The sequence below is a fragment of the Alosa sapidissima genome, chromosome 1 (assembly GCF_018492685.1).
Source record: "Alosa sapidissima isolate fAloSap1 chromosome 1, fAloSap1.pri, whole genome shotgun sequence".
NCBI lineage: Eukaryota > Metazoa > Chordata > Actinopteri > Clupeiformes > Clupeidae > Alosa > Alosa sapidissima.
Genome location: NC_055957.1, coordinates 36,278,216 through 36,302,790, shown reverse-complemented (window position 1 = coordinate 36,302,790; position 24,575 = coordinate 36,278,216). Strand labels below are relative to the sequence as shown.

The 24,575-nt window shown below is 46.1% G+C and overlaps 1 protein-coding gene across 7 annotated transcripts in view; it reads left to right on the top strand.

Moving 5' to 3' along the window:
• fbxw7 (F-box and WD repeat domain containing 7) overlaps positions 1 to 24,575 on the top strand; it is a 132,261-nt gene that overhangs the window by 29,361 nt on the left and 78,325 nt on the right. For 6 of the 7 annotated variants that reach the window (XR_006032192.1, XR_006032191.1, XR_006032190.1 and 3 more), the window contains 2 exons: positions 576 to 647; positions 22,958 to 23,876. Coding sequence is in view for 4 of the 7 variants with exons in the window: in XM_042094162.1 (XP_041950096.1) it covers positions 23,196 to 23,876 (681 nt within the window). In the remaining 3 variants the exon portion in view is untranslated. The remainder of the gene's footprint in view (positions 1 to 575; positions 648 to 22,957; positions 23,877 to 24,575) is intronic. The other variant, XM_042094165.1, reaches the window with a different exon arrangement.

Here is a 24,575-nt window from a genome sequence, read left to right as displayed (position 1 = left end):
TCTCTCTCTTTCTCTGTCTCTCTCGCTCTCTCGCTCTCTCTCTGATTACTCTGACTATACATGACTAAGCAAGTCCGGCTTTATTGACGACTTCGGGTCTGTAACATGCATAGTGCTTGAGTCGAGGTTTCATTCACAACGCAGCCAGTTGGAACTCTCTCTCTCTCTCTCTCTCTTTCTCTCTTTCTCTGATTGGCCAAGCAAAACTGGCAATATGGAAGGGTAATCGGTTGGAGGAGGAGGGCCAGATTGTCAACCTTGTGGACATGTTTAAAGCTTTGGTGGAATCAAGGGTGAGGGTTGAATATGGTTTCTTTAAAGTTTTAGACAGTGTACTGACAGAAATGGTGTACTGACAAGGGTCTGGTCTCCATTATTGATGGGGCCTTGGCATTTATGTGGTGATGCCATGGGGACTGGGGAGGGGGGGCTCTACTGTAGTTTTTTAAGGTGTTTTTTGATCCATGCAATGGTTCAATAAAAAGGGTTTTAAAAGTGTCTCTCTCTCTCTCTCTCTCTCTCTCTCTCTTCCCCCCCCCCCCCCTCCCTCTCTCTGCGCCCTGTCTCTTCCCCAGTGCCCAGACTCCAACAGCCGTGGAATTCACCAGTAGAGGAGCAGCAGTGCCCTGAGGGGGACCGATAGACTCGTGAGTACTCGACTGGCTCCCCTTTTCTTTACTCCATCACCATGCACCGCACCGCACCACAGCAGACAGATCCCAACCACTGGGCTTGTTGAGTGGTGCTGATGCTCAATGAAGCTTTCCCCTTTTAATTAGGAGATTTATCACCAGCCGTTTATGTGCTGGGGGCATTTGCAGCACACGGGCATGTTGTCTGACATGACAATCCCATTGTGTGTTGTGAGACAGGCAGGACTCCCTTTTTCCCCTCCTTTCTTTCTGTGCCTGTAAAACCACAATTATCTAATCTATGTGTATTTCCGAGCGGCTCAGCCTTCTCCCCTCTGTGGACCTATACATCTATAAAACCCCTGCTGGAGAGCCAGGGCCCTGGAACTCTGTTTTGGGGACCAGTGGAGGCTGAGCAGAGAGAATTGCGAGAACCGTGAGGTGTGGCTCTGGTTCTGCCTCTGGTTCCGCCTCTGCCTCTGCACTGGGTGTAGAGGACTGGAAGTCAGCGCTCACTTCTCCTGGTCTGCCCCTCTCCTAGGGCTGCACAATTGATCGAATTTTAATCACAATCACGATTTTGGCTTCCCACGATCAAATTTGCGTGATCAAGGATATTAAAAATGCGTGCTCTATCCATAGAACCAACCTGGCAACCCATAGAACACTCCGCTACAAAACAAATCAAGCGCTTAAACTTGTTTGACCATGTGCCTGCATGCAGCCTACCAATGACCGCTGTTCCCTGCACTGCTCAGATGCACTGTGGACTAATAGCATTATGTTAACTATTAGTAGGCTAGTTAGATGAATGACGATCAAAAATCAAATGTGTGGTATGTGTGGCGCAGCAGAAGGCTAAGAGCTTGTCCCCCAAAATTTCAGGCAAGTGAAGTTAACCAAAAACATAAGCAAAGCAGGGCTCTCAACTCATAGGGAGGGAAAGTGAAAACCAGCGCCCCAAGTGGTTGCGTTCCCATCGAAGAGCAGTAAGTCCCATCGACCTATTTTAAAAAAATATATTGTGAAGCCAAATCAGCGATGTTATCCACCAAAAATATTTTTCACTGTCTATACAGTAATAATATTCTAACTGTGAAAATGTCATACCCTATTTTGCCTTATTAAATCGAAATTGCTCCTTCCATAAACGAACTACAAAAGAAGTCACGTGACTTTACCCTTCAACGTTACTCACGGTAGCATGGTTTGTTTATTAGCCTGGTTAGCATTGACACTTAACACTTACAGCTAGCTCTTCATGTGAGTAGAAGCACAACACCAGTTATCCTGACATAAAGGTTATCACCACGCGGTTTACATCACGTTCCGTTATTACAAAAATATGTTAAGCCAGTTAAGCAAATTGCGTATTGATCAGTTAGACATTAAGCGCCCAAACATGTGACGTCACATGCAGCTGTAGTTCCGTGTTACAACAAAAACTCAAAACAATTCAACTGATCCTAAAAATAAGGTATGACCACTTGAAGCAGTAGAGGTGACCCCAGTGCCTAACATATGGAAGGCATTAAATTAAGATCCCAATGTGTACCGAGATATATTTTTTCTAAAAAAAATTAAAAAAAAAAATCCCATCCACTCCGCTAAACTCTAGGAACGCAACCACTAGATGGCGATGAGATTACTTTCCCTCTCTATACAGTGAAACACATCACATGACGTAAACCACACATGCCTTTTTTTATCACGTTAACTTTTAGTCCTTGTTTGCTTCCTCCGATATAGCCTATAATAAGAGTTGAGCTAACGACGAGCTAACGACACATGTAGCTTATTTTATAAGCTACATGTGCAACCTACAATGTCATCGCTGTCAACCCTCGCGTTTTTTCCGGGTTTCTCACGTATTTTAACTTTTTTCCCGCTGTCTTCCCGTTTTAATATTTTCCCGTAAATATCCCGTATTTTAACAATCTCATAACATTAGCACACCCTTGCCCTTCCAACGAAACAGATGTTTTCAAAAGCATCGTTTTGCTTGCTTGAAGACGACAGTGAGGCTATTTAAGATCACGGCGTGGTTGTCGTGAGAACACGATTCAGTGGCACCTGCATTGTGTACGGCCGCACGCACTGTGTGTATCGGCCTACCAGTCTACTCAGCTACGAGTAGAGAAAGAATTCCTCGTTTGTATATTCACTCCAAGTTGGCCTACCATAACTTCCCAACTCTGCACTGTAGCCCATAAACGGCATGACAGGCTATTTATATTTTCTCTCTAAAATAACCAAATGCATTTGTTCAACTTTATGAAGAAGAATTACGCACTAGGCTACTTGGAACGCACACATTTTGTTTGCGCAGGAGAGAGAATGACAGCGCACAGGGCCATCGATTAGGCTACAGAACTTTAGCCTTGCTAGGGCTGTATAAAGTTGACCAAATTAATATAGGCTGTTGTTAGGCGTAAATAAAGTAGGCTACTTTGTTGTATTGTTTAGCTGACCAATGCACGAGCTTGCAATTATGAAACGGACTAATACTGCAACCCTTCCAACGTTGGGGGACGAATGTTGACATTTTCCCGTATTCTGCGTGAGAAACCCGGGAAATCTCCCTTATTTTCAAAGCTCAATGTTGACAGCTATGCAATGCATATGCGTTTCAAGACAGCCTACGCAAAACGAGTGAACAATAATGAAAATGTAGCCTACACGTCAGTGGTTTACATATCAACGAATGACTAAACTAGGGGTGTCCAAACTGCGGCCCGCCGCGCACTTTAATCCGGCCCGCCGAGCATTTATTAGTTTATCATAGGCTGCTCGCTATTTCTTTCCAGCGATAGACGACGTTGTGGTCAACTTTAGGCTACTGCAAACTGCTTTACACTGTTCTTAGATAACGTTTACAATGTCAATGTCAAAACAGCTTGTTACATCAAGATGGATAGTATCTCCATAGCAGCAGATCTTACTTACTATGTTATGCTACTCCATTTGGGAACGTATTTGAGTGCACGAGAGGGAGAGAGCGCGATGGCAACAGTAGTTCCCACTACTGACCATTATAAACTGTAAGAGGGCACAGCCATAGGCACAGCACTAGCCATAGCTAAGAGTCTTAAAGTGACAGTGCACCATTTATAAATGATTTAAACAGCATCAAATTAACAGTATTTCTTAAGAAATTAAGTTGTCATTTAAATAATACAAAATGTTGTTGTTGTTGTTGTTAGTGTGTGGCCCGCCGGCCAATTTTCAAAACCCAATGTGGTCCTTGAGTCAAAAAGTTTGGAAACCCCTGGACTAAGCGATTAAACTCAGGAACAAGAAGCAGAGCTTAACTGGCTAATGGGGAGCGTTGGGAGGATTCCCGGTGGGCCGTTAACGTTTCCCCAAATATTAACAAAGTAGCATGCACAAAAAATTTGTTTGGAAGTCGCAGTCAAGTCTATATTTGCAGTAATTTAGGGGAGTAAATGTGAAGGGAAGAATTTGGATGAGCCAGATAGCAAGTCCAATATGTTTAGGGAAAAAATATTTTTGTCACTAAAATGAATTTGTGTGTGTGTGTGTGTGTGTGTGCGAGAGTGGCTAAGCCACGTGGATTGTCACCTGGCTTAGAATAGCCAAAATCTGCCTGCAGAGTGTACCTTTGTGTGAACGTAAGCTCTGTTTCACTCATGAGGAACAGATTCTGCCTGCCGTGTGCATGTGTGTGAAAACAAGAGGGGTGGAGAGAGGGGGTGGCTGCTATGGCCATATCTGTAGTATGCATATGTGTGTGTGTGCACATCAGCCATGCGCTTTGGGGAATTCTCTGTGTGTACAGACGGCAGCTCTGCTCCTTGAATAATTCATGGCGCCACGCTTTTGTGAATTACAGTGAACTGGTGTGGAGGTGGCTTCTTCTCCATTGATTAATTTTTAAAGGGATGCCCTCCTATCAGTCAGGCCCCCTGTTTATATTGCTTGCATTAACAAGGGACTCACTGCACTGTCCAGCGAGACACCCCCCCTCAGATGAACTCCAGATATGAATAATACAAAAGGCAGAATGTCCAGTGATGGGAATGCACAGTGTGTGCTTCCTTCAAGACTCGGACAGAGACAGATGTGCATGAGCTTAACAGGTCCGTCTGAAGTGTGCCGGCTGGGAAAGGGGCTCGGCTAATTCGGCATGAGCGAGGGAGGAGAGCGGCCAGAGGAACTCATCCGTCCCTGAGCGCGGGGGAAGGCGAGCATGGAACTGGTGATCACTGTTCATTTATTATTTGAGTGTGTGCAAGGAAGAGAAGGTTTGTGTGTGTGTGGGTTTAATCTTAATTGTGTGTGTGTGTGAGAGAGAGGGGGATTGTAGGCTACTTGTGCAAGGCCAGTCTAGCTTTTTAATGTGCTGTATCTGTCTGGGTGATGAATTGTGCTTTATGTTTTTGGCTGGCTGTGAAGTATGCAGAGAGTGTGGATTCAGGAGAGAATGAGAGATATGTGTGATCTATGTGCATGTGTCCTGTCTTTTTTGTGTGCATTTGTATGTGCGTGTGTCAAGATCCATATTCTCTAGTGTGTGTGTGTGTGTGTGTGTGTGTGTGTGTGTGTGTGTTACGGGTGTGTGGCTGCCTCTGGCTGTTTTTCATGTTGACCACAGAGCTAGAGTCTGCTCTTCCCAGAGGAGCCGCAGCCCAACAAGCCTGTGGTGCTCTTCAGATTCATACGCACACAGACTCGGATAGAGCAATGTGGTTGCTACAAGATGTTTCACTCTTATTTCAAACAATTCTAAATGATTTGTTTGTAGGTGTTCTTCAGTTCTTTAAGCTGGTGTATTTTTTTTTTTTTTTTTTGCAAGCCAAGTCTTTTGGTTGTTAGCTAGCTTGCTTTAACAAACCTCCAAATGGCAGATTTTTTTTCTTGAATGCCTGCTGCATGCATGAAATATACAGTGTGCTATATGAACTCCCCTTGCTCATACCCTGCATGTCGAAATGATAGCAGTAGTCGGACTTATCAAACTGTCATTTTTGCATTTCAACGCATTTTGCCTTCTGATTCTGCCGTTTTTTTTTCACGCAAGTGACTGACCACATACAGGAGATGAGGCTTGATTGAGTTGATCCATGGCCACTCCTGACGGAGCCCCTAGCCCAGGGGAGGGCTTCTACATCCCCTCTCTCTGAGCTCTAGTGGAGGTGTCTGCACGCTGCTCTGAGTCCCCCTTATCAACGCTCCTGCTGCCTGCCCATTGTTTCAGCCCTTTGTCTTTCTCTCCCTCGCTTTTGCCTCCCACATTACTCCTCTCTTTGTTACTGATCACATGTTTGCCTTCTCTCTCTTCCTCTGTAGTCTGTGGATATGCTCATTTTAATTAGCTTGTCCTGCAGCACATGAGACCTGTTTGTGTGTGTTTGTGAGACATAAGGAGTATATCAGAGTGAATGGAATCTAATGTGGTGCAATATCAGCACCAGCACCAGCATCAGCACTGAGCAACGATAAACAGATGTTTATCGTTGCTCAGTGTGAACGCTTTTATCGTTGTGGTTATAGTTATCGTTATCGTTATCGTTCTTGGTGTGAATAGGCCTTTACCCCAGCCCATGTGCCACCAGCACACATCTAAAGGCCACCACCCTTCTGTGTTCTAGCTGGTGTCAAATGCACTGCTGGAAGCATTCAACTAGACGCCCTCTCATTCATACCCTTTCATGTGCTTCCTCCCTCTTTATCTCTCTCTCCATCTCTTTCTCGTTCTCTGTCTCTGTTCCTCCCTAGTTCTCGCTCTTGCTATTCAAACTTCTTCCTGCTCCCCCTATCTGCACCTCCTGTTTGGAGTTATCTGCTCTGGTATTTTGTTATCCGTGGTGTGTGTGAGTGTGACAAGGGTGTGGTGGTCTTTTCACCCATTGAATGAAAGTGAGTGCTGGTGTGTTTTTCCGAGTCTGTTCATTCATGCTTCGGAAGCACTCTTTAAAAACAGGAAGTGGCCAGTACAGTGGTTCCAATCCCACCCTGTTTTTGCTGTGGAGTGACTTTTAATGTCACCAGGACACAGGCCTTTATCGTGCCATTCTGGGTCCAGCACTTAGAATTACTTTGGGCATACCCTTTTTTGCACTTGTTTTTAAATGTACAATCAGCAGCGTTGTTTTCCTCAAATAGATGCATTTTCACACATACTTTAGTTTGCTGTTTTGCCATTATGCCAAACCTAATGTCCTATAACGTGAGGAATATTCCTCAAATGTAGTATATATTGACCTCTTCTCCATGACCACTAGAGGGGGCTCTGGATTGCTGAGAATTGATGTCCCAGAATGTTGATTAGTGAAGGCAGACCACTCTACCCTTACTCATAACATACTGTGTTTGAATCTGACTACAAGTCTCTAATTTATGGTGTCCTTAAACATTATGGTGTCCTTAAACATTTTAAATATTGGTCTGCTGATCTAAATATGATGCTGTTTTCTTAAGTCCTACTTTGCAGCATCAGTGTATGCTCTGAGTTGCTGTGTCTGTGCCTGTGTGTGTGTGGGGTGGGGGGGGACTTAACCGGCCAGTGGATGCATGGAATGAGATTGGGGAGACAAAAATTTCATAAGGCTGACTAATGATCTGCAAAGAAATTCTCTTTTATCTTTGTTAATTGTTGGTGGCAAGATCTAACGATTCACAGGGAGTTTACACCCACATTCATTGTAGTGAATGATGCGAGTAATTGAACACTCTGACTGAATTAGGATTTCACTTTGTCTGTGGTTCAGCAGTTTCCCAGCTAGCTGTCTGCTTGGTGCATGGTATTTTGGTACATAGCGTTGAATCACTGCTCTGAGGTCAGGTCTCAAAACTTTTGAGATGTGGCTGGAAATGTTGCTTGGTTTTGGGACCCTCAGTTCCTTAGCGGTGTGAGAGCATCAGGCCTTACAGATGTGCACTCTGCTCTTAAGAGCTGCACGGCTGGAGCATCTGGAGGGGGGAGTTTTCTTCCTAGGCTGCCAATCTGGTGAGGGAGTTCTCTGTCTAGCTAAAGAGTAAGCCAGGGCTAATGAACCCATTCTACTCCCAGCTCCATATGGCTTTGGTAGAAGCCTCTGACCACGCCAGCCTCTCAGTCAGACCCTTTCTGAAGTCCTCCATTCATAAAACGCTGGCAGTGCGAGTGTATTACCATGCAGCTGGACGGTGCAGATCCTGACCTCTGATCTCACTGCTGTTTGTTGTGGTTAGGACAAGCTTTCTTAGTGGGGTTGTCCTCATTCAGAAAAACAACATTGCCTGTGTCATTTCTCTTGTTTAGAATTCCAACAGTGTTACATGACGTACATTGTAGCAATCATCCCAGAACATGGGGTGCAGTCTTGCAAGCAGATGAAAGAATGAGAAAAGCTTCATTATCTCACAGGAGGCAGATTTCCCCAGCTGCGCTCCGTCCTCACCTCCAGTAGAGTGATGAGGGCACGTGACGTGGGATTTTGGAACTCACACAATCCGGATCACAGCACAGCGATAACGCAGCCCAGGCCTGGGACGCAACAATGGCCGCTGTGTGAAACAAGACTCTGGGTGTAACAATGGGCTGAGTTTGGGAGGCTGCCACCTTTTGGTTGTTTCCTCTCAGCACTTCTTGGAATGCACAAATATACTCTCTGTTGAACTGATGAGGTGCCTCGAAACAAGAGATGGTCTCCTTAGTTTGTTTGACCCAATAGTTAAGGATCTTGCACCACATCCTAAATATGGACACAGGACGTCAATAAAATTGGGTTTTAAAATCTTGCAACCTGCTATACATTTTAGATAGTCACATGAAGCGTTGTTATCATTGTAAAACCATGCTGGGTTAATTAAGTGAGGGCCTAAACCTTTTCAAGATTCCTGTGAATCTGTTAACAATCTGCCTTTGTTTAAAAACTACACAATGGGGCCTACTAAAGGAATGCATGTTGTATCTTCAAATTCATTCAGATGGTCTATGTGAAGGAGATTTTGAATCTGTCATAACTGATCGCTGATGGCTGCATTGACTGTTTATTGTCTACCAAAGTTTTGTGCAAAGAGCAGATTTTATCGTCTGCAGGCAAAATTGATCAGTTGGCTTGCTAGTTTGCTTTTATTATTACTGTCCAGTGTCCAAACTTGTTCACAGGATACTGCTGTCCCTGCAAGGAAATATTACGTTGATGGTCATTGACCTCTTTGACCTCTGACCTGGGCTCTTTTTGTCTTCCCCTTCTCATCTTCTTCTTCCTAGTCATCAGGCCAGCCCAGTCACATGTTCTGCCTGTGGGATAATGCACATTTCTACACTGAGCCTTTTTATGGCTCTTGGTCGATTGTGGAGTGGGGAGCTGAGTTGACATTGTTAAAAGCATCATTCATAAATAATGAATGTACCGCCCTTTCACCCAGGCTCTCATTACCTCTGCAGGAAAGAGCAGCAATGCTCTAGAATGCTCTAATCCATCTAATTCCATTCTGTGTGTGTGTGTGTGTGTGTGTGTGTGTGCCTTGGAGTCAAAAAAGGTGCAGTCATAAGGCATGATGCCTTCTCGGCCGTGTGCTCATCACCCAGCCTCGGAGAGTACAGTACATGAGGCTTTATCTGGTTTATGTAGATTTGATGAGATGGATTTCTGCCCTCGTAGTGGAGCTTTGATGCTTTGTGACCTTTGCTTTGTGAAAGACGCTATATAAATGTTGCCCTAACATTATTTTTTTTTTGTCAAGTTGGTTGATAAAATGTACTCTTGTACATAATGCAATTGTGTGGTGCAGATGTTTATAAGAATAGACAAGCACAGACCATTTCCAATTTAGTTATACTGAGACATTAGTTTGGGGTGTAACAGACCTGCAGATAAGTTTTATGTTCATAATGTCTTATAGAAACAGTATCAGGTTTTTTCTGTTTTGAAGGCAACAATGGTGGCATTGAATATTTTGTATAAAATTCTGCCTTCTAAGACCCTTTGTTTTTCTGAATTTTGAAGGCAGTGTACATGTATCCTTACAGAACGATAACAGTAATGATAACGGCAAAATAAAAAAAATAAAAACTTTAGACAGTTGGAGGCAGCTGGCAGCTGCCTTCCGTTTCGGACAGACCCATAGTTGAAGGTGAATGTTTCAGTTGCTTGCTATGCAAATTACAAAGCTCAAGACATGAGCTCTTTACACCTCATTATATTTTGACAACTGGGTGACACTTCAGTCAGTTTTAATTCTGCAACTGTCTCTCACAAAACCTCCAAAGGAGGGTGTCATTCAGATGCGTAGAACACTTGTAGGCTGCCGTCTGATTGAGAGGAAATTGTCATTTTCAAATTTGACTGGGCTGGAAATATTTAAGCTTCTTGGAGTTGGATGCTGGTTTGTTGCTTAGCTTATAGCACGAGCGAGACTTCCGTTAATCTTTCCTGTCTGCATTTTAAATTTAACTTGTGACCTCTGATCCTTGCTACAAGGGTCAGTTATCTCTTTATGAGACTAGTTGCGCTTTTCTTGAAAATCTGTAATTGGGGCCCTAGATTATAGAAATGGTAGTAAGAATCACTGGGAACAAAGGCTGTGTATAATTAGTCCTGCTTAACAAACTCTATTGTCTTCTCTCTCTTTTACGATGAGTAGATGAAAAGGGAAGAGAGTGTGGACTGAAGCAGCTCTGATTTGAATCGCTGTCTGATATGGCACCCTGCCTCTGAGTCTGAGCTCACCATGCTCCCTCTACTGCTGTGATCTGTGATTTCCGGATAAGGAAGGATTTGGCTCCGATTGTTGCCGAGGATTTCCAGCGTGACAGTTTCTCTCTGCTGTGCTCCCGGTCATCGTGGGTGCCATTTCCTTCACTTCTCCCTGCTCGCTGCAGGCCTGATCTCCAAAGACACAGGACTGCTTTCTAGGGCAGTGGGTTAAGAGTACAAATTTTTTATATCCTGCGCTTTTTTCCTTTAGTTGTTCTTTAGAACCTCTGTCAGGAGGGCTTGGTTAAGTGTTCTTTATAGCATTTCAAATGCTAGCTCACCCAATTTGCTTCCAGTTGATGTTCTGTCTCTTCTGGTTTGGGCTTGGGAACTCCACTTCTGTTTGAAGTGAAAGGGCTTAGAATAGAATTCCAGCTTATTAAATGACCATGCAGGGTTGTCGTTTCTGTTTAGTGGTGTGTTGGTCGCATGCACCACTCCTCCAACAGGCTAACTTTTTTCCATGGTTCATTTCACACCCATCCACTATTCTCTCTCCTTTCTGTCTCTTTCTCTCTATTGCTCACTCCGTCTCCCTCTCCTCGCTCGGGCAGAATGCTGATGAGCTGGCAGACAGAAAGTCTCTTCTCTATACGTCTCTTCCAGTCTCTGGCCTATCTGTGGGATTTTCCTCTGTTGAGGTCAGTGTTTGGGTAAATTGCCTTACCTTGCCTGCGGAGCCGGTCTTGGCCTCTCCCTCCCTCTCTCTTGCCTCTCTCTCTCTCTCTCTCTCTCTCTCTCTCTCTCTCACTCTCTCTCATCCACTCACGCTAACTGCAGTCGATTTCCAGCCTGTCTGTGCGTGACGCTTGGCTGAGTGTACCTGACCAGATGAATACTGAGCAGGGAGAGTGTGTGTGTTTGCGTCTGTGTGGGTGGATAGACCCTGCAGAACAGCTCATCTCATCCTGTTTCGGTAATGGAGTGTAGATCGTAATCTTGGGTGTTTTTTCAAAACCCCAAGTTCCTGCCTTACCACTTAACTATATAAAAGTCCACTTGCCGCTAGAAACTTGTCTGAAGTCCACCATACCCCTGTTTCTCCAGTGTGGATGGATCCCTGTTGCAAGGCCTGTCCTCATCTCCCCTCTCCCCTCTCACCTCTCGCCAGAGCTGCCTGAGCTCCGTCTTGCTCCCCTTCACCAGCTCTCATCGACATGCTGATTTTGATATGCATGCAGCTGGCATTTCCAGAGGCTTCATCAGCAGCTAATCAGTTGAAGCAGAAGCGATAAGGTCCACAGAAGCGTGAGTGAACTGCTTTGGAAGGGCTAAGGAGAACCCCCCCCTTTTTTTATCAGACCGATTCTGGATCACTTCTCACTGTGTCTGTGCCAATCTATGGACTAGCTCTCTTGAGGTTTTATTGCTAGTGTGGAGAACTTGACAAACTCCCGTCAACGATTTAATGGATTGTGTGTTGGAACCGTCTTTAAGCAGAGTGAAAATCAGTCTGAGGTGACAATACACTAGACTGTGGTAAAGCAATTTAACAGTGGCATGTTTTGATTTTCATCTTATTTGATATAAATTGATGGTTCACATATTTGCAGTGTGGGATAATAAATGATGTTGCTCCCATCATCAGTCTTGCACGCACATACACGCAGTACCCCTGACTTGCTGTCATTCCCGAGGCTACGTCGTATGCAGTGTGAATTTGTACCTGTCGAGCTATGGACCTCTGCTGTCAGACTGATGTAGTGAGGAAAAGAGTGTGTGTGGGTGGGTGGGTCCATGTGTGTGCAGTTGAGGATGAGCCAGAGATGGATGCTGAATTGCCAGTGGCAAGCTTCTTTTTTTTTTCTTTTTTTTTTTTAAAGCATTTTTTTATTTTAAAGGAGTGTGTGTCATGTGTGTCCGTGAACTCGATTAAGGGAGACGTGTTCACGGAGTGTTACGGGTAGTGAGCAGCGGGCAGCAGCGGTGCTCCGATGTGGCTAACAGCAGCCGGCTGTGGACCACTGCCATCAGGCCACGGGGAGGAGCTTGGAGAGGAGGCGTGAGAGCAGAGCTGTGCCCCTGTTGCTGCTGAGGGAGGGAGAGGGAAGCGAAAGGAAGAGAGGAAGTGAATCACAGAGAATGGAGAGAGCATCCGTATCAGCAGTCACTGAAAGCAGAGGTGGAGGGAGGTGAGCAGGAAGGGGAGGGTGGCTGTCTGTGAGCACAGCGTGCTCCCGGTCTGCTCTGGACGAGCCCAGTGTGTTTACTCCAGCGGAGAGAGAGAAAGCGGGTGCAGCTGCAGACGGGACGAGGCTGGGCATCCTGCGTGACGGGGGGCATCAGGTGTCTGGAGGACCCCCTAACTTTGGACATTACAGGAAGTCCGCCAAATGTTAGCTCACAGGAAGAAGCCACACCAGAACACGTCCCTGGGAGCGTGACTTTGAGCCCTACTTCTCTTCTTCGCGATTCCTTGCTTGTTCTCGGCCTCCCTTGTTCTGGGGCACTTTTTTCAGCCTGTCTCTTTCCTGATGAGCAAGTCAATGTGTGGCTGTGGCTGCAGCTTCATCTCGTCTCTGATGAAGAGGCTGGGCCGCTCGGCCTGCTGCTCCGACCTGCTCTCCTGCAGCCACACCTCTGAGCACCTGCAGCGGCTGGCCAGTGGCTGCCCCTCTAAGGTAACCCTGCACCCTGGGCAACACACGTGGCGGCTCTGGGCTCTGATTTAGCATCTTTTGCAGGGAATGCATCTGATTTAGTAGGGTCTTTCAGGAGATTGTTAGAGGGTGTCTTGTTGTTATGTAGTGATTACACTGACTATGCTAACTGTGGAGTGTCAAGATTGAAGAGTGACAGTTGCTCAATGACCTGGCAATGTGACCCATGCATATTAAACATGAGAAGTTTGATGTGTAGCCTCGAGTGGTATTCGAAAGAGCAGGTGGACAGAAAAGTCTCTGCATGAATAGTGTTTTTGTGTCCTCTTGAGTAGCTGTCCTGACCTTGCGGCGGCTGGCTCTGTGTTATTCCAGCATTAGCGGGCCTTTGAGACTAAAGCAGTACTCTGCAGTAATTGATTTTGTAATGGAAGCAGGTGATTTAATGGCTGTCCCACTGACTGCCTTGGTGACCACAGACTCCTCTTTTGAGGCGTTCGGAAACAGACACAGCCACAGCCACTTAGGCGTCCAGAGCAGTCGCTGTTTAACGGGAAGGAGGACCGGGGAAGGGGCTTTTATTACACCCTGTGATGGATTGGAAGCTGGGCGTGGTGGCAAATGGGGTCAGGGACACGTATCCGTCTTCACTTGTCACAGAGTGGGGTTGACTGGCAGGCAGCTGGGGGTCCTCCTTGAGTGTTCATGAATGCTGGGCTGTGTTGGCGTTTGGGTGGATGAGTTTGCAAAGAGTGCTCTGGTGGTTTGGAGTTTGGATATCATTTGTGTTTTTCCTCTTTTGAATTGCTAGTACAGACTCTAAGAGTGATGCATGCATGAAATAATATCTCTCAGAGATATCTCTGGATATTAGATGGTTTTTGGGGCAGATGAGGACAGGGAGGGCAGTTGTTTGCTAGAAAAATGGAAAAGAAATGCAGATCAATGGATGAGCTGTTTTTTTTCCCCCTCTGGAAACCAGACCTGACTTAAAATGCAGAATGTCTGCAGCCAACAGAACACCAGTCATGTTGCAGTTTAGGGAAAACCCAAGAGAGAATCATCTTCATGCTGGTCGGAACTGCAGTGCAGGTCATGTTTTGAAGGTCTTGTATCCCTTTTGCAGACATTGTCCCGAGCCCAATCTTTTAATAGCGTCATCGATTAATAGTGTCTGTCTCTAAAACGTAGACCCGGGGGCACGCTGAAGCATTAGCTTTGTATTTATAGGATTAGTCTTTTAAAGCAGGACTTGACTCTGATACTGTAGCTCATGACCGCTGTTGGAAATTATAATTATGGAGATTAACTTTTGCTTTTATTAGCTCCTTTTGAGCCAAAGCTGGGCATCACTTGGCTGGCATGGGGTCCCATTCTCTCAGCCGTGGCCACTGCCACTTGAGCCATCTGAGACTCTAACATGGCCCTTATGACGGGCAGGAAGTACGCTTCAGTCTGACATGAGGGGAAAAGCTACTCACGGTGTGCAGAGTGAACGCTCTGTGGATGGCTTTGAACCAATTTGGACTTATTGGCTGGTATTGAATTTGCTGTTCTCCTTGCTCTTCCCTGAGTCTATTAAAGTGTCATTTATGATTTATGGGGTGCTGCCATTTGGTGGAAGGCATCATACAGTTGTAGTAATATTATTATTATTATTATTATTATTATTATTATTATTATTTATATACAAGTTTCTTTTCTGTAAAATTGTGGATGTGCTTACAGATTGGGCTCTTTAGTGTTGCACAATGCTACCGTATATTACTTTTCTGGAAAGCTAGAATACGGCGGGGGTCCTTCCTGGCTTCTAGGATCTCCAGGCAGTTTGCGGTGGTGTGTGAGTAGTGCTGTGTTTGCCGCTGTATGTAGGCCATTGTATAGCCTCTGGTCTGCTGTTACCCAACCACACGTAAACAACTCGGCTCATTGTGTTTATACCTGGGATGGGTGCTAGGAGGATACATCGTGTCCTTGACTTGCCTTTATGGCAGGAAACAGAGGTTTTGTTGCCTACAGAGATGCATTACTTTTGTGACTATTATGTATTGAGTGCTCAGCACAATATAATATGTCTGTTAGATGATGTTATCCTCATGAAATTGCCAAATTTGGTACTGTTGATGTAGTTATCCCCCTTGCTCAATCAATGTTGCCCTTTTCGTTTGAGCAGCATTAGCCTCCAGCCATATGCGAGGTTGTTTTGAAGATGAGGCCCACTCGTCACGGTGATTGTGTCTTGATTAGCCTGAGACAGGTGGTAATTTGAGCGCTGGCGTAATTGGCATTAGCCGACGCGAGCAGCTACCTGCGCCTGTTTATTAGAATCTCCTCCTCATCCCCTCTTTTCGAGCAGATTGGGCTCAAGCTGAGCTGTGCGCGCGTCACCCACTTTCAAGCAGGGTGGAAATAAACGAGCCGAGCGCCATCCAATCTGTCTCCGTAATAAATCTTCTGCCTGTTCACATCTGCTTAGCCACTGGTCTGCTTCTTTCACCCAGAGCGCAGGGCCTGCAGGAGAAAGGGACGCAAAGCAGTAATGAGAGATAAATAAAAAAATAAACAAAGCAGACCATTTCTGAGCGAGTTCCACTTAGCGTCATATAGGACGGCTATTAAGGCCGAGTACAAATGGCCTGCAGATTAGGGATGCTAAATACCCACAGCCCCGATGGCCATTCATTATGCTGCTGGAATTTTAATGGACATTTAGTGGAGATGATGACCATGCGCCCACTAGACGGCTGTGGAAAATGAGGGAGAAGCAGTCAGTCCTACTGTAACCACCCAGGGCTTCCTTTACGCAGATGCAGAGCTAAAGTGAGGAAAAAGAACGCGCTTAAGTGTGTATGAGTGTGTTTGTATGAGCTTGCTGTTCTCCATTTACCAAAGGGTCAGGAAACTGACTCGAGGACAACTGTCTGTGTGTGTGTGTGTGTGTGTGTGTGTGTGTGTGTGTGTGTGAGAGAGAGAGAATAGAGAGAGAGAATAGGTTGCACTCATGCGCACTTAGAGATAGGCAGTGTTTTTTCCTCTGTTTGTGTGTATGTGTGCGCGCGTGCCCTCTGCTCTTCTCAGGCCTCCTGCAGTACCGCCCCCCCCCCCCCCTGCAGCTGTGGCATTCAGGACTTGGCTCTTGAGCTCTCTGTCTTCATCAGCTGCAGCACTCTGGGCCATACGGACCTGTCCAGCCACAGCTCCAGCTCCAGCAGACCCATATGCTTTGACGCTGCTGCCACACTCAGAGGCTGAAGAGGAGCCGTTCCAGTGGGAACAGCCTGCGTTGAGTGGTGGCCTAGGAGTGCTATTTAAAGCACGTGAAACCAGATGCGATGATGCAAAGCAGACATGAACCTAAGAGGGTGTCTGTCCTTTGTCATTTTTTCGTTGTATGGAGGGCTGGCTGGCTGCTCCTTTAGCTGTTGCACAAGATTGTTTTATTGTCGTGTTTAATGTTTGATGTTTTGATGTTCGGCAGGCAGACATTTTTTGAAAAAGGCATTCGGTACAGCATAGCAGTCGCCACCTGTTGCGGTAATCATAAGAGACTAAAGCTCAGCGTGATGGTGGGTGGTGTGATTTAGTGAGTCGAGCGAGCCTGTGTACCTCACACAGCTGGAATTCAGAAAATGCTCTGCAGTAGCAGCTGAATCACCTCAGATAAAAATGTATTTTTAAATCCTCCTCTCAGGTGTGCGCCGTGCTAAATGCCTCTGGATAACCACAGCAGACAGATATTTGCTCTGCGCCCGGTTTTCCCTCGTGTCGGAGTCCGTTTCATAAATCGCCTCACAGGCAGGCCTGAATGGAAACTGCACCGCGTGAGTGTCATCGCAAATTCGGGCTGATGCTTTTTGCTGACTGCAGTGACTGCATAGCCCAGGCCACTTTCAATTACGCTGATTAGGAAAGGAAGAAAAAGCTGTAATCTACCCTCTCTGGGGGGAAAAGAACAGAGCTTTTAGTGGATCAGATTTGGTGGAAACTGAGCTGTGTCTTTTGGTTATGTATGGGCCTCTGAACCATGGTTTTGAAATTTTGTGTGTGTGATCTTACTAGCATAGATTTAAAAAAAAAAAAAACATATTTAAGCTTCTCTAACACACAATACTCTGGCCATTAAATAGCCTACATTGCTGAAATGGCCTTAAATTAAACAAACAAACAAACAAACATTCTGTGTGTGTGTGTACATGTGTTCACATCTGTGGCTGCAACATTGCGTTTCTTCCACCTTGTTTTGGCTGATACTGTTAGTCATGGCACACTGCCTGACACAGTTGTACACATCTTTTTATTTAATTGATTCTAGAATTAATGTATTAGCCTACTCCTATTGTGATGGCCTACGTGTTGTAGATGAGTACATGTCACATTCCCTCATGAAGAACAAGACTAATAAAATAGTCTTTTGATGTGTGCACTCATGTATGGGTTAGGGTTAGGGTCCTCTCTCCTCAGCTGTCCTCTCTGCTGATGCCCCCCTGCCTCTGCACGGCCCCCCACAGCAGCAGCACTGACCCTATGGGAACTCGAAGGACGTTTGTCAAGGACACAGACCTGAGCCTGTCTCTCCTCCTCAACTCCTCACCAGATCACACGAAAGCAGCGAGAGAGCAAAAGCAGGCTTTTTAGCAGGAGTCGGCCTTTCCAGATGGTCCAGATGGTTTATGAGATTTTCTGAATCCAGAGCCATCTGAATTAGAGCATCCTGTTTGGTCACCCCAGATTGCTTGTTATTCCCTTACATTTGATTTTTCCCCTCCCTTTTAATGAAATATCCAGTTACAAATGGCCACGGCAGTGTAGATGGCACAAATCTAAGCACAAGAAGCAGAACTCTGACCAGTACACCTGCCTGAGGCTCTGTGGCCCAGTCATTTCCTCTTTAATAGATCTGCTGGACATGTTTAAGGTTCTATTTTAAACTGCTGTGGAATGAAACCGCTCCCCCCTGCCATCCGGTCTGCCCCCATGCCAGCCGCTTTCCCAGGACGTCTTGGCGTGCGTGTGCCCCTCCACTCCTGTGCACCACAGTGATCGTCTCCACAACAATAACAACATGCAACTCTCAAGTCTAATTACGGAGACTTTGTTCTCCAGTAAGGTGCAGGGCAAATTGGGCTATTCATAGCCTTCCGCTCGCCGTGGTAGCTGCTATGAACTACAGGTCCCTGGGGACTACTGGACTGCAACTGGAGATGGATGTAATGCTTGCCTGAAATGCTCTCTTCTCACACACACATACACACACTCCTCAAGGTCGTCAGGTGCTAAAATTTCACAGGAAATGACACAAAATGCTAGCTCTCTTTTTAAACTATCAGAGTTGTGCTTGCTGGTCGGTCGGTTTAGTTGTCCCCGTGCCAGCTGAGCGTACAGTATGAGAGGCTATTGAAGAGATGTGTTGGTTGGAACGCAGTCCGTAATATCAGGTTCTTTTCATATGGCATAAGTATTGGTTATGTGGCAATACATATGGTTCCTGCCAAACTACCACAACTATAGTTTTTGTGGGACCTGAGCAACATTTCATTTACAAAGAGCCAGCTGCCCAGCTACTCAAAAAGCAAGCTAGATTTTGAGCTATAATCAGTGCTTTTTTAAAACACAGTTTACCAATTTGATGTGCTTTTGTGCAGTCATAGCTATTTTTGCCCTACAGTCAAAAAGCTGTGTCCCTTGTACTGTATATCCTGTTGTCTTTGGCCACCGGAGAAAGCTGTGATTCATTTTTGCGACAGTGATGTAACTGAATTACTGTACACCAGAACCTTTCAGTGGCTGCCAAAATTAAGAAAGAAAACCACACGACACACCGTTATTATATTAAGCCTCTTTAACTTGATTCTGATTAAGAGTGGGTGAAGTAGGCAGTAGAACTGAAATTGAGAGCGAGTGAGTGAGAGTGTGTGCGTGTGCTCTCCGGACGTTGGCTTCCTCTGGCCTTAGATACAGATAAATGACCTGTCATAGAGGTGTACAGCGCGGTAATAAGTATAGCAATGACACGCAGCGCTTCACACCGCTATCGGAGACTCATCCCAGAGTGCACTCTCATTCGCTCCCCCCGCCCGCCTCGCCCTCTCCGTCTTCCGCTCTGTCTCGGTCCATGCGTGGCTGGACAAGAGCCAGAGCTCAACTGGAAAGTCGGATGTTTTATAGCCTCTCATAATGGAAGTGGGGCTCGGCTACAGGAAGCGACTCGCTCTGCCGTTTTCCCTGCCTGTCTCCCACTGTGACCGCTGTGCCATCCCTCGCACAAATAATCTGATGTGAACAAGAGCTCTGCATTGTTGGAGTATCCGTTCCGTATTGTTGCCCTAGTCATGCAGAGTTTGTTTACTCTGTTATCTGATGGTAGTGAAATAGTAGCATGGTCCCAGTGTTGGCATCCACAGATTAAGTAAATAATTCCTGTCATGAGGGATTATCTTGATGACACTGCTTTCATGACTCTCTGGTGTCTCCAAGTCAAATGTCCACACTTTGTTTGTGTCAGTCAGCTTTGCATGATCAGTTTAGATCACCATAGTGACCTCCTAACAGAAGAAAACCCAGTTGGACATTCCATTTCTCCCCTACTAAGGAGTGCCAACATTTGAGGAGCTGCATGTGGCCAGAGTGAACACTGCACACAGCAAAGCAGTTGAGTCAGAGACTTTCTAATGTGGAGACACAGCACTCAAAAAATATTCCATAGAAATGCATGGGGCTAGTTTGTCACGCCAATATGGCCGTTGTCTGCACATATCCCACCCCTTCCTCGGCAAAACGTCGACATGTACATACATTGAGCCAACCATGTGGTGTGATGTGGATACATTGAGCCAATCATATGGTGTGTTGTGAAGACATCGTGCCAATCATGTGTTGTGATCTCGCCGCTGGAGCAAGATTGGTGTCGTGAAGCCTTGCGCACGCGCATTTCTACCGAAATGGATGCCCGACGAGTGCCCAAAAAGCGTTGTCAAATGGCCGCCGAGTGGAGGGACTTGCCTAAAAGGACTTTGGTTGAGTGCCGTGTATCGGTCTGTCTCCCGCTCTCCACTGCTCTCTGTGAAAAACAAATTATCTACTAGAATGATTGTTCACTTACTGAGATTGCCAGCTCCATCTCTGGCCGACTGAAAAGGACACACAAGGTTTTTAAGATAAAGGTGTTCTCCGCTGATAGCTGTGACAGGTGGTTGGCAAGTTTGCTGTGTGTCGTGGTGCAGGCAACCAATCAATGATCGACCATCAGGAGGAGTAAGATCAGCAAATTGCTTTTGCTAAATGCTATTTGTTCGAGCTTATTCCACTGCTTGGTTGAATTTCCCATTGTTCTGCGTTATTTAGAACGTGTATTAATGTTATTAGCACACCTATAAAGTAGATCCAATTTCTTATGGCCGTATCACACTTGTATATTAATTCACCTCTGCTGCACATCGGGGCCCTTTTTCAACCTCGAACGTGCATTTATTTCCGTGAACCGAATGCCGTGTCGTCCATTATCCCTTATATATGTACATTTTCTGCCAAACCTGGTTTGGTAGTGTTGATGTTGTATCTTGTAGTTGTGTGTCATTTCTTGTTCTGCATTGTACGTCACCTCTGTGACCACTCCTCTTGAGTCCTGACCAGTGCTGTCTTTTGGTTACAGTGCAACAGACAACCCCAAAAATGAGTGTTTTTGCAGTTTTCAGTGCGAAGAGGCAGAAAGATGAATTTTTAGACTTGCATGATTATTGCTGCCATCCTAAGATTACAGGTCAGATGTGAAGGTGATTGACATTTCGGCAATGGGTCCAGATACAGTACATTGCTGTTGATTTGTTTTTGTGTTTATCTCTAGGCTGCAGTGAATGCTGATGGTATTGATTAGTGGAACTGGGAAATGTTCCCAGACTTGACTCCTGTAGTCTGGCCTGAGAGATCCCACGCACAGTGCAGATTACCATCTCATGCACATCACTCAAACATGGCCAATGCTGTGATAATTCTCTATGAGAACATAAAAAACCTTTATGTTAAACTTGAATAGGAAGTTTGCAAGTGTACTCACTCAGTATTTGTGACTAACAATGTAGGCATATTGTATTGCTGTTAAGTTACTTGGACTGGCAAGACGGTTTCTCTCCCCCTCACACCATGCTGTTGTATGACTTTCGTTTGCAGCTGGGATGAGCGTGCCTGTCTCTGTAAAATAAGTTACAGCACGGAGAATAGCTCAGCTTGTAACTCTTCTGATGTGTGAACCACATAAAAGGGCTTCCATCAAACTGTGCCATCATGCGCACTGTTCTCCGGTGGATCTCTTGACACAGATACAACTGCTTGCAGGACGTTTGATTTGAAGTGGGCCTAATGCTCTGTGTTTTAAATAGTGGACCAGTAGCTAAATGAGTTGTGCTAAGTGGGGAAGCCACTCTCAGGGGGTTATCTATGGGCACATTAAAAGCATGCATTTGTTTGCTGTGAGAACATGGCCCATCTGGTTTACATTATTTTCTCTCTCTCCCCCCCCCCCCCTCCCCTCCCTCCCTCTCTCTCTCTCTCTCTCTCTCTCTCTCGTTCTCTCTCTCTCGTTCTCTCTCTCTCTCTCCCTCCCTCTCCCTCTCTCGTTCTCTCTCTCTCTCTCTCTCTCGTTCTCTCTCTCTCTCTCTCTCTCTCCCTCCCTCTCCCTCTCTCGTTCTCTCTCTCTCTCTCTCTCTCTCTCTCTCGTTCTCTCTCTCTCTCTTTCTTTCTCTCTCTCTCTCTCTCTCTCTCTCTCTCTCTCTCTCCTCTCTCTCTTTCTTTCCCTCTCGCCTCCTTAATGCATATACTCCTAAAGAATCTCTGCCACTGTTCAGCCACTGCAGCATAGCAGTCATGAGGGCACAGCACAATAGTGCACTATCTCTGGTTTCTTTACCTTAAAATAGCCAAACGGCACTGAAGAATGACTAGTTTACTTTAATGAGTGCATTCACGTCTTGATGATCAAGTCATAGCACTTAGACATGAGTCTCTTGAAACCTTTTTGTGTGCCTTTTATCCTCTGGGTTCTCTTCCCCATTTTTTTTATTTTTACATATTAGAGATTTTCTGTTGTACTTGGCCAAAAGAACTGTTAATAAAACACAATCTGCAAAGCAGGGTGCATATGTTTGGGATGGTGGAGATGGAGTGTGATTGGTAGCGTGGTGCAGACTGAGCTCTGTGATGAGTTCAACCTTGTGTAATCAGGGTTTCCCGCATTACAAATCAACTAGGAGTGCAACGCTGCTACTTCAATCACGCCCTCCCTGTAAACGGCTTCCCTGGCCTCAGAGGAGTTCAGCTAGAGCTGTGCAGTAGAGCGCAGAGCATAGAGCACTGAGCGAGAAATAAGCTGCAGGCTTCTGTGTGCTGTCGTCTAAGAAGTGCAAAAGCTCAAGGTGTGTGTGTCTTACCATCTCCTGGCAAAACACTGATACCAATCTCTCACTCGGACACACACACACACACGCAATTGTTTGTAACTGAACTGGAAAAAGTCACAGATGACTAAGCTGAAACAAAGCTGATGATGCCAGGTGATTGAGGTGAAGGACACACATTTCACAGACTGTATACTCCTCTTCTGAACAGACTGTATCCCTCCCCTAAGCTCCAGGCTGTGGGCTTCAGCTGCAGACCAGAGAAGTGCAGAGCAGTTTAGTATAAGTACCTGAAGGCTCACTGACCCTGGACACTCTTTGAGCTCATATGCCCCCCTGTGGCCAAAAACTGTAATTGCAGAAATGGACAGGGAAGAGTTGATTCCTCAACTCTTTTGATTATGATTGTCACCTTGCTCACATTTCCCAACATATGTTTTAAACATGAAACACTGGCTATGACAATGTTAGTTCATGTTTTGTTCATGTTCTGATACCTCAACATGCCAAAGTCAAGTGGAAGACAAGAGTGTTGAGGGTTCAAATATCACATGAAATGGTGATGTGTAGTATGATTCCAAAGTCTGTTGTGGTATATGAATATTATACAGTTTTTCTCTCCTCTTTTTCAGAATGCCAAGCCTTTCTCCTCCTCAGACAGCTTAGTGAAGGTGCAGGAGGTAGCAAGCTGGCTTTTGGAAATGAACCAGGATCTGCTGTCGGGGGGCAGCAGGCGGAGGGGGGGGGCCGCGGCCACGGCCAGGGCCGGGGGGTCGAGGTAACGGCTCCTCGGCCCGCGCGGCGGTGGCAGCGGCCTCGGGCACGGCCTCGGCACACCAGCCGGGCCAGGAGGCTGACGAGGAGGAGAACATGAACCGCGTGCTGGAGGATGAAGAGCAGGAACGACCCAGAGCCGCAGAAGCAACAGCAACAGCAGCGGCCCCCGCAGGCCAGCCTGTCCGAGACGGAGAGGAGGAAGAGGAGGGCGAGGAGGAGGAAGAGGAGGGCGATGAAGAAGAGGGCGATGAAGACGAGGAGGAGGAGGAGGAGGAAGAAGAGGAAGAGGAGGAGACGTGGCCCTCGGGAGAGATGGACAGCAATGAGGATCGTGGTGAGGGCGCCCCCCAGAGGCAGCGCAGTGAGCTGAACGGAGCGGAGCAGGGAGCGTGCTGGGCAGCGGAGGACCGACGCCGGCAGGACCAGGAGGAAGAGGAGGAGGAAGAGGAGGGGGAGGAGGAGAACAACAACAGCAGCAGCAGCACGGGGGAAGGAGGAGCAGCGCGGCACAGAGCCGAGGAGGAAAGGACAGAACGGGAGACGGAGGGAGGCCCAGGGGCCCAGGAGGAGGAGGGGGGCGAGGAGGAGGAGATGGACCAGGACAGTGACGAGTTTGAAAACTCGGATGAGAGTGAGCGAGAGGAGGAAGAGGAGGAAGAGGAAGGGGAAGAGGGCCTCCCCTCCCTAAAGAACAGTGTAGCAGACTCTACTGACAACGTGGATGCCCCGTCAGGAAGACCACATCAGACTCCAGCCTCACTTCTCAAGAGGAAGGTAAGCACTGATCTATACCCTCCGTTAAAAGCCTAGACCAGTGGTCCCCAAACTACGGCCCGCGGGCCGGATGCGGCCCGCCACCTCATTTTATGTGGCCCCCCAAAACATGTCCGTGGTATATAGGATCCGGCCGGCACGGGAGTACGACATCGTCAAACTATAACCTAATAGTAGGTTATAGTAATTTCCCCCATTCATTCTCTATGGCGGGTCTTAACAGTACACGTGTAATACTCTTTTTGTCCACTGGTGGTTGTTTTGGCGCTGTTTCGCGTTTGCCATTGAAAACGGAATGAAATGTATAGTAGGCCTACCTGCAAACAATGTAAGAGGCCTCTGCTGACTGCATCAGTGCTCAAAGTATTTTAAAAGTTTATCAATTAATTGTTAAGAACTAACTAACTTCTATTCAAGTCATAATTCTGGAACTTTCTAGTATAATTATTTTTATTTTTTATCCACTCGTTCAAATATTCATACAGAGTTCACAAAGTTCTCATCAGGTGAGTGAAAGTTAGAATGGTGGTCATTTCAGATGTTTCTGCCACCACTTCATAAAACTCATAGTTTGAGAACTTTAAATTTGTAGGATATTGCTTGTTCACAACTTGAGCTGTGTATGCAAAGTTCAGAGTTCAAAATATACTTTTGGGACTCCCTGCTTATAGTTTTGAGAATGCTATTATTAGTATTATT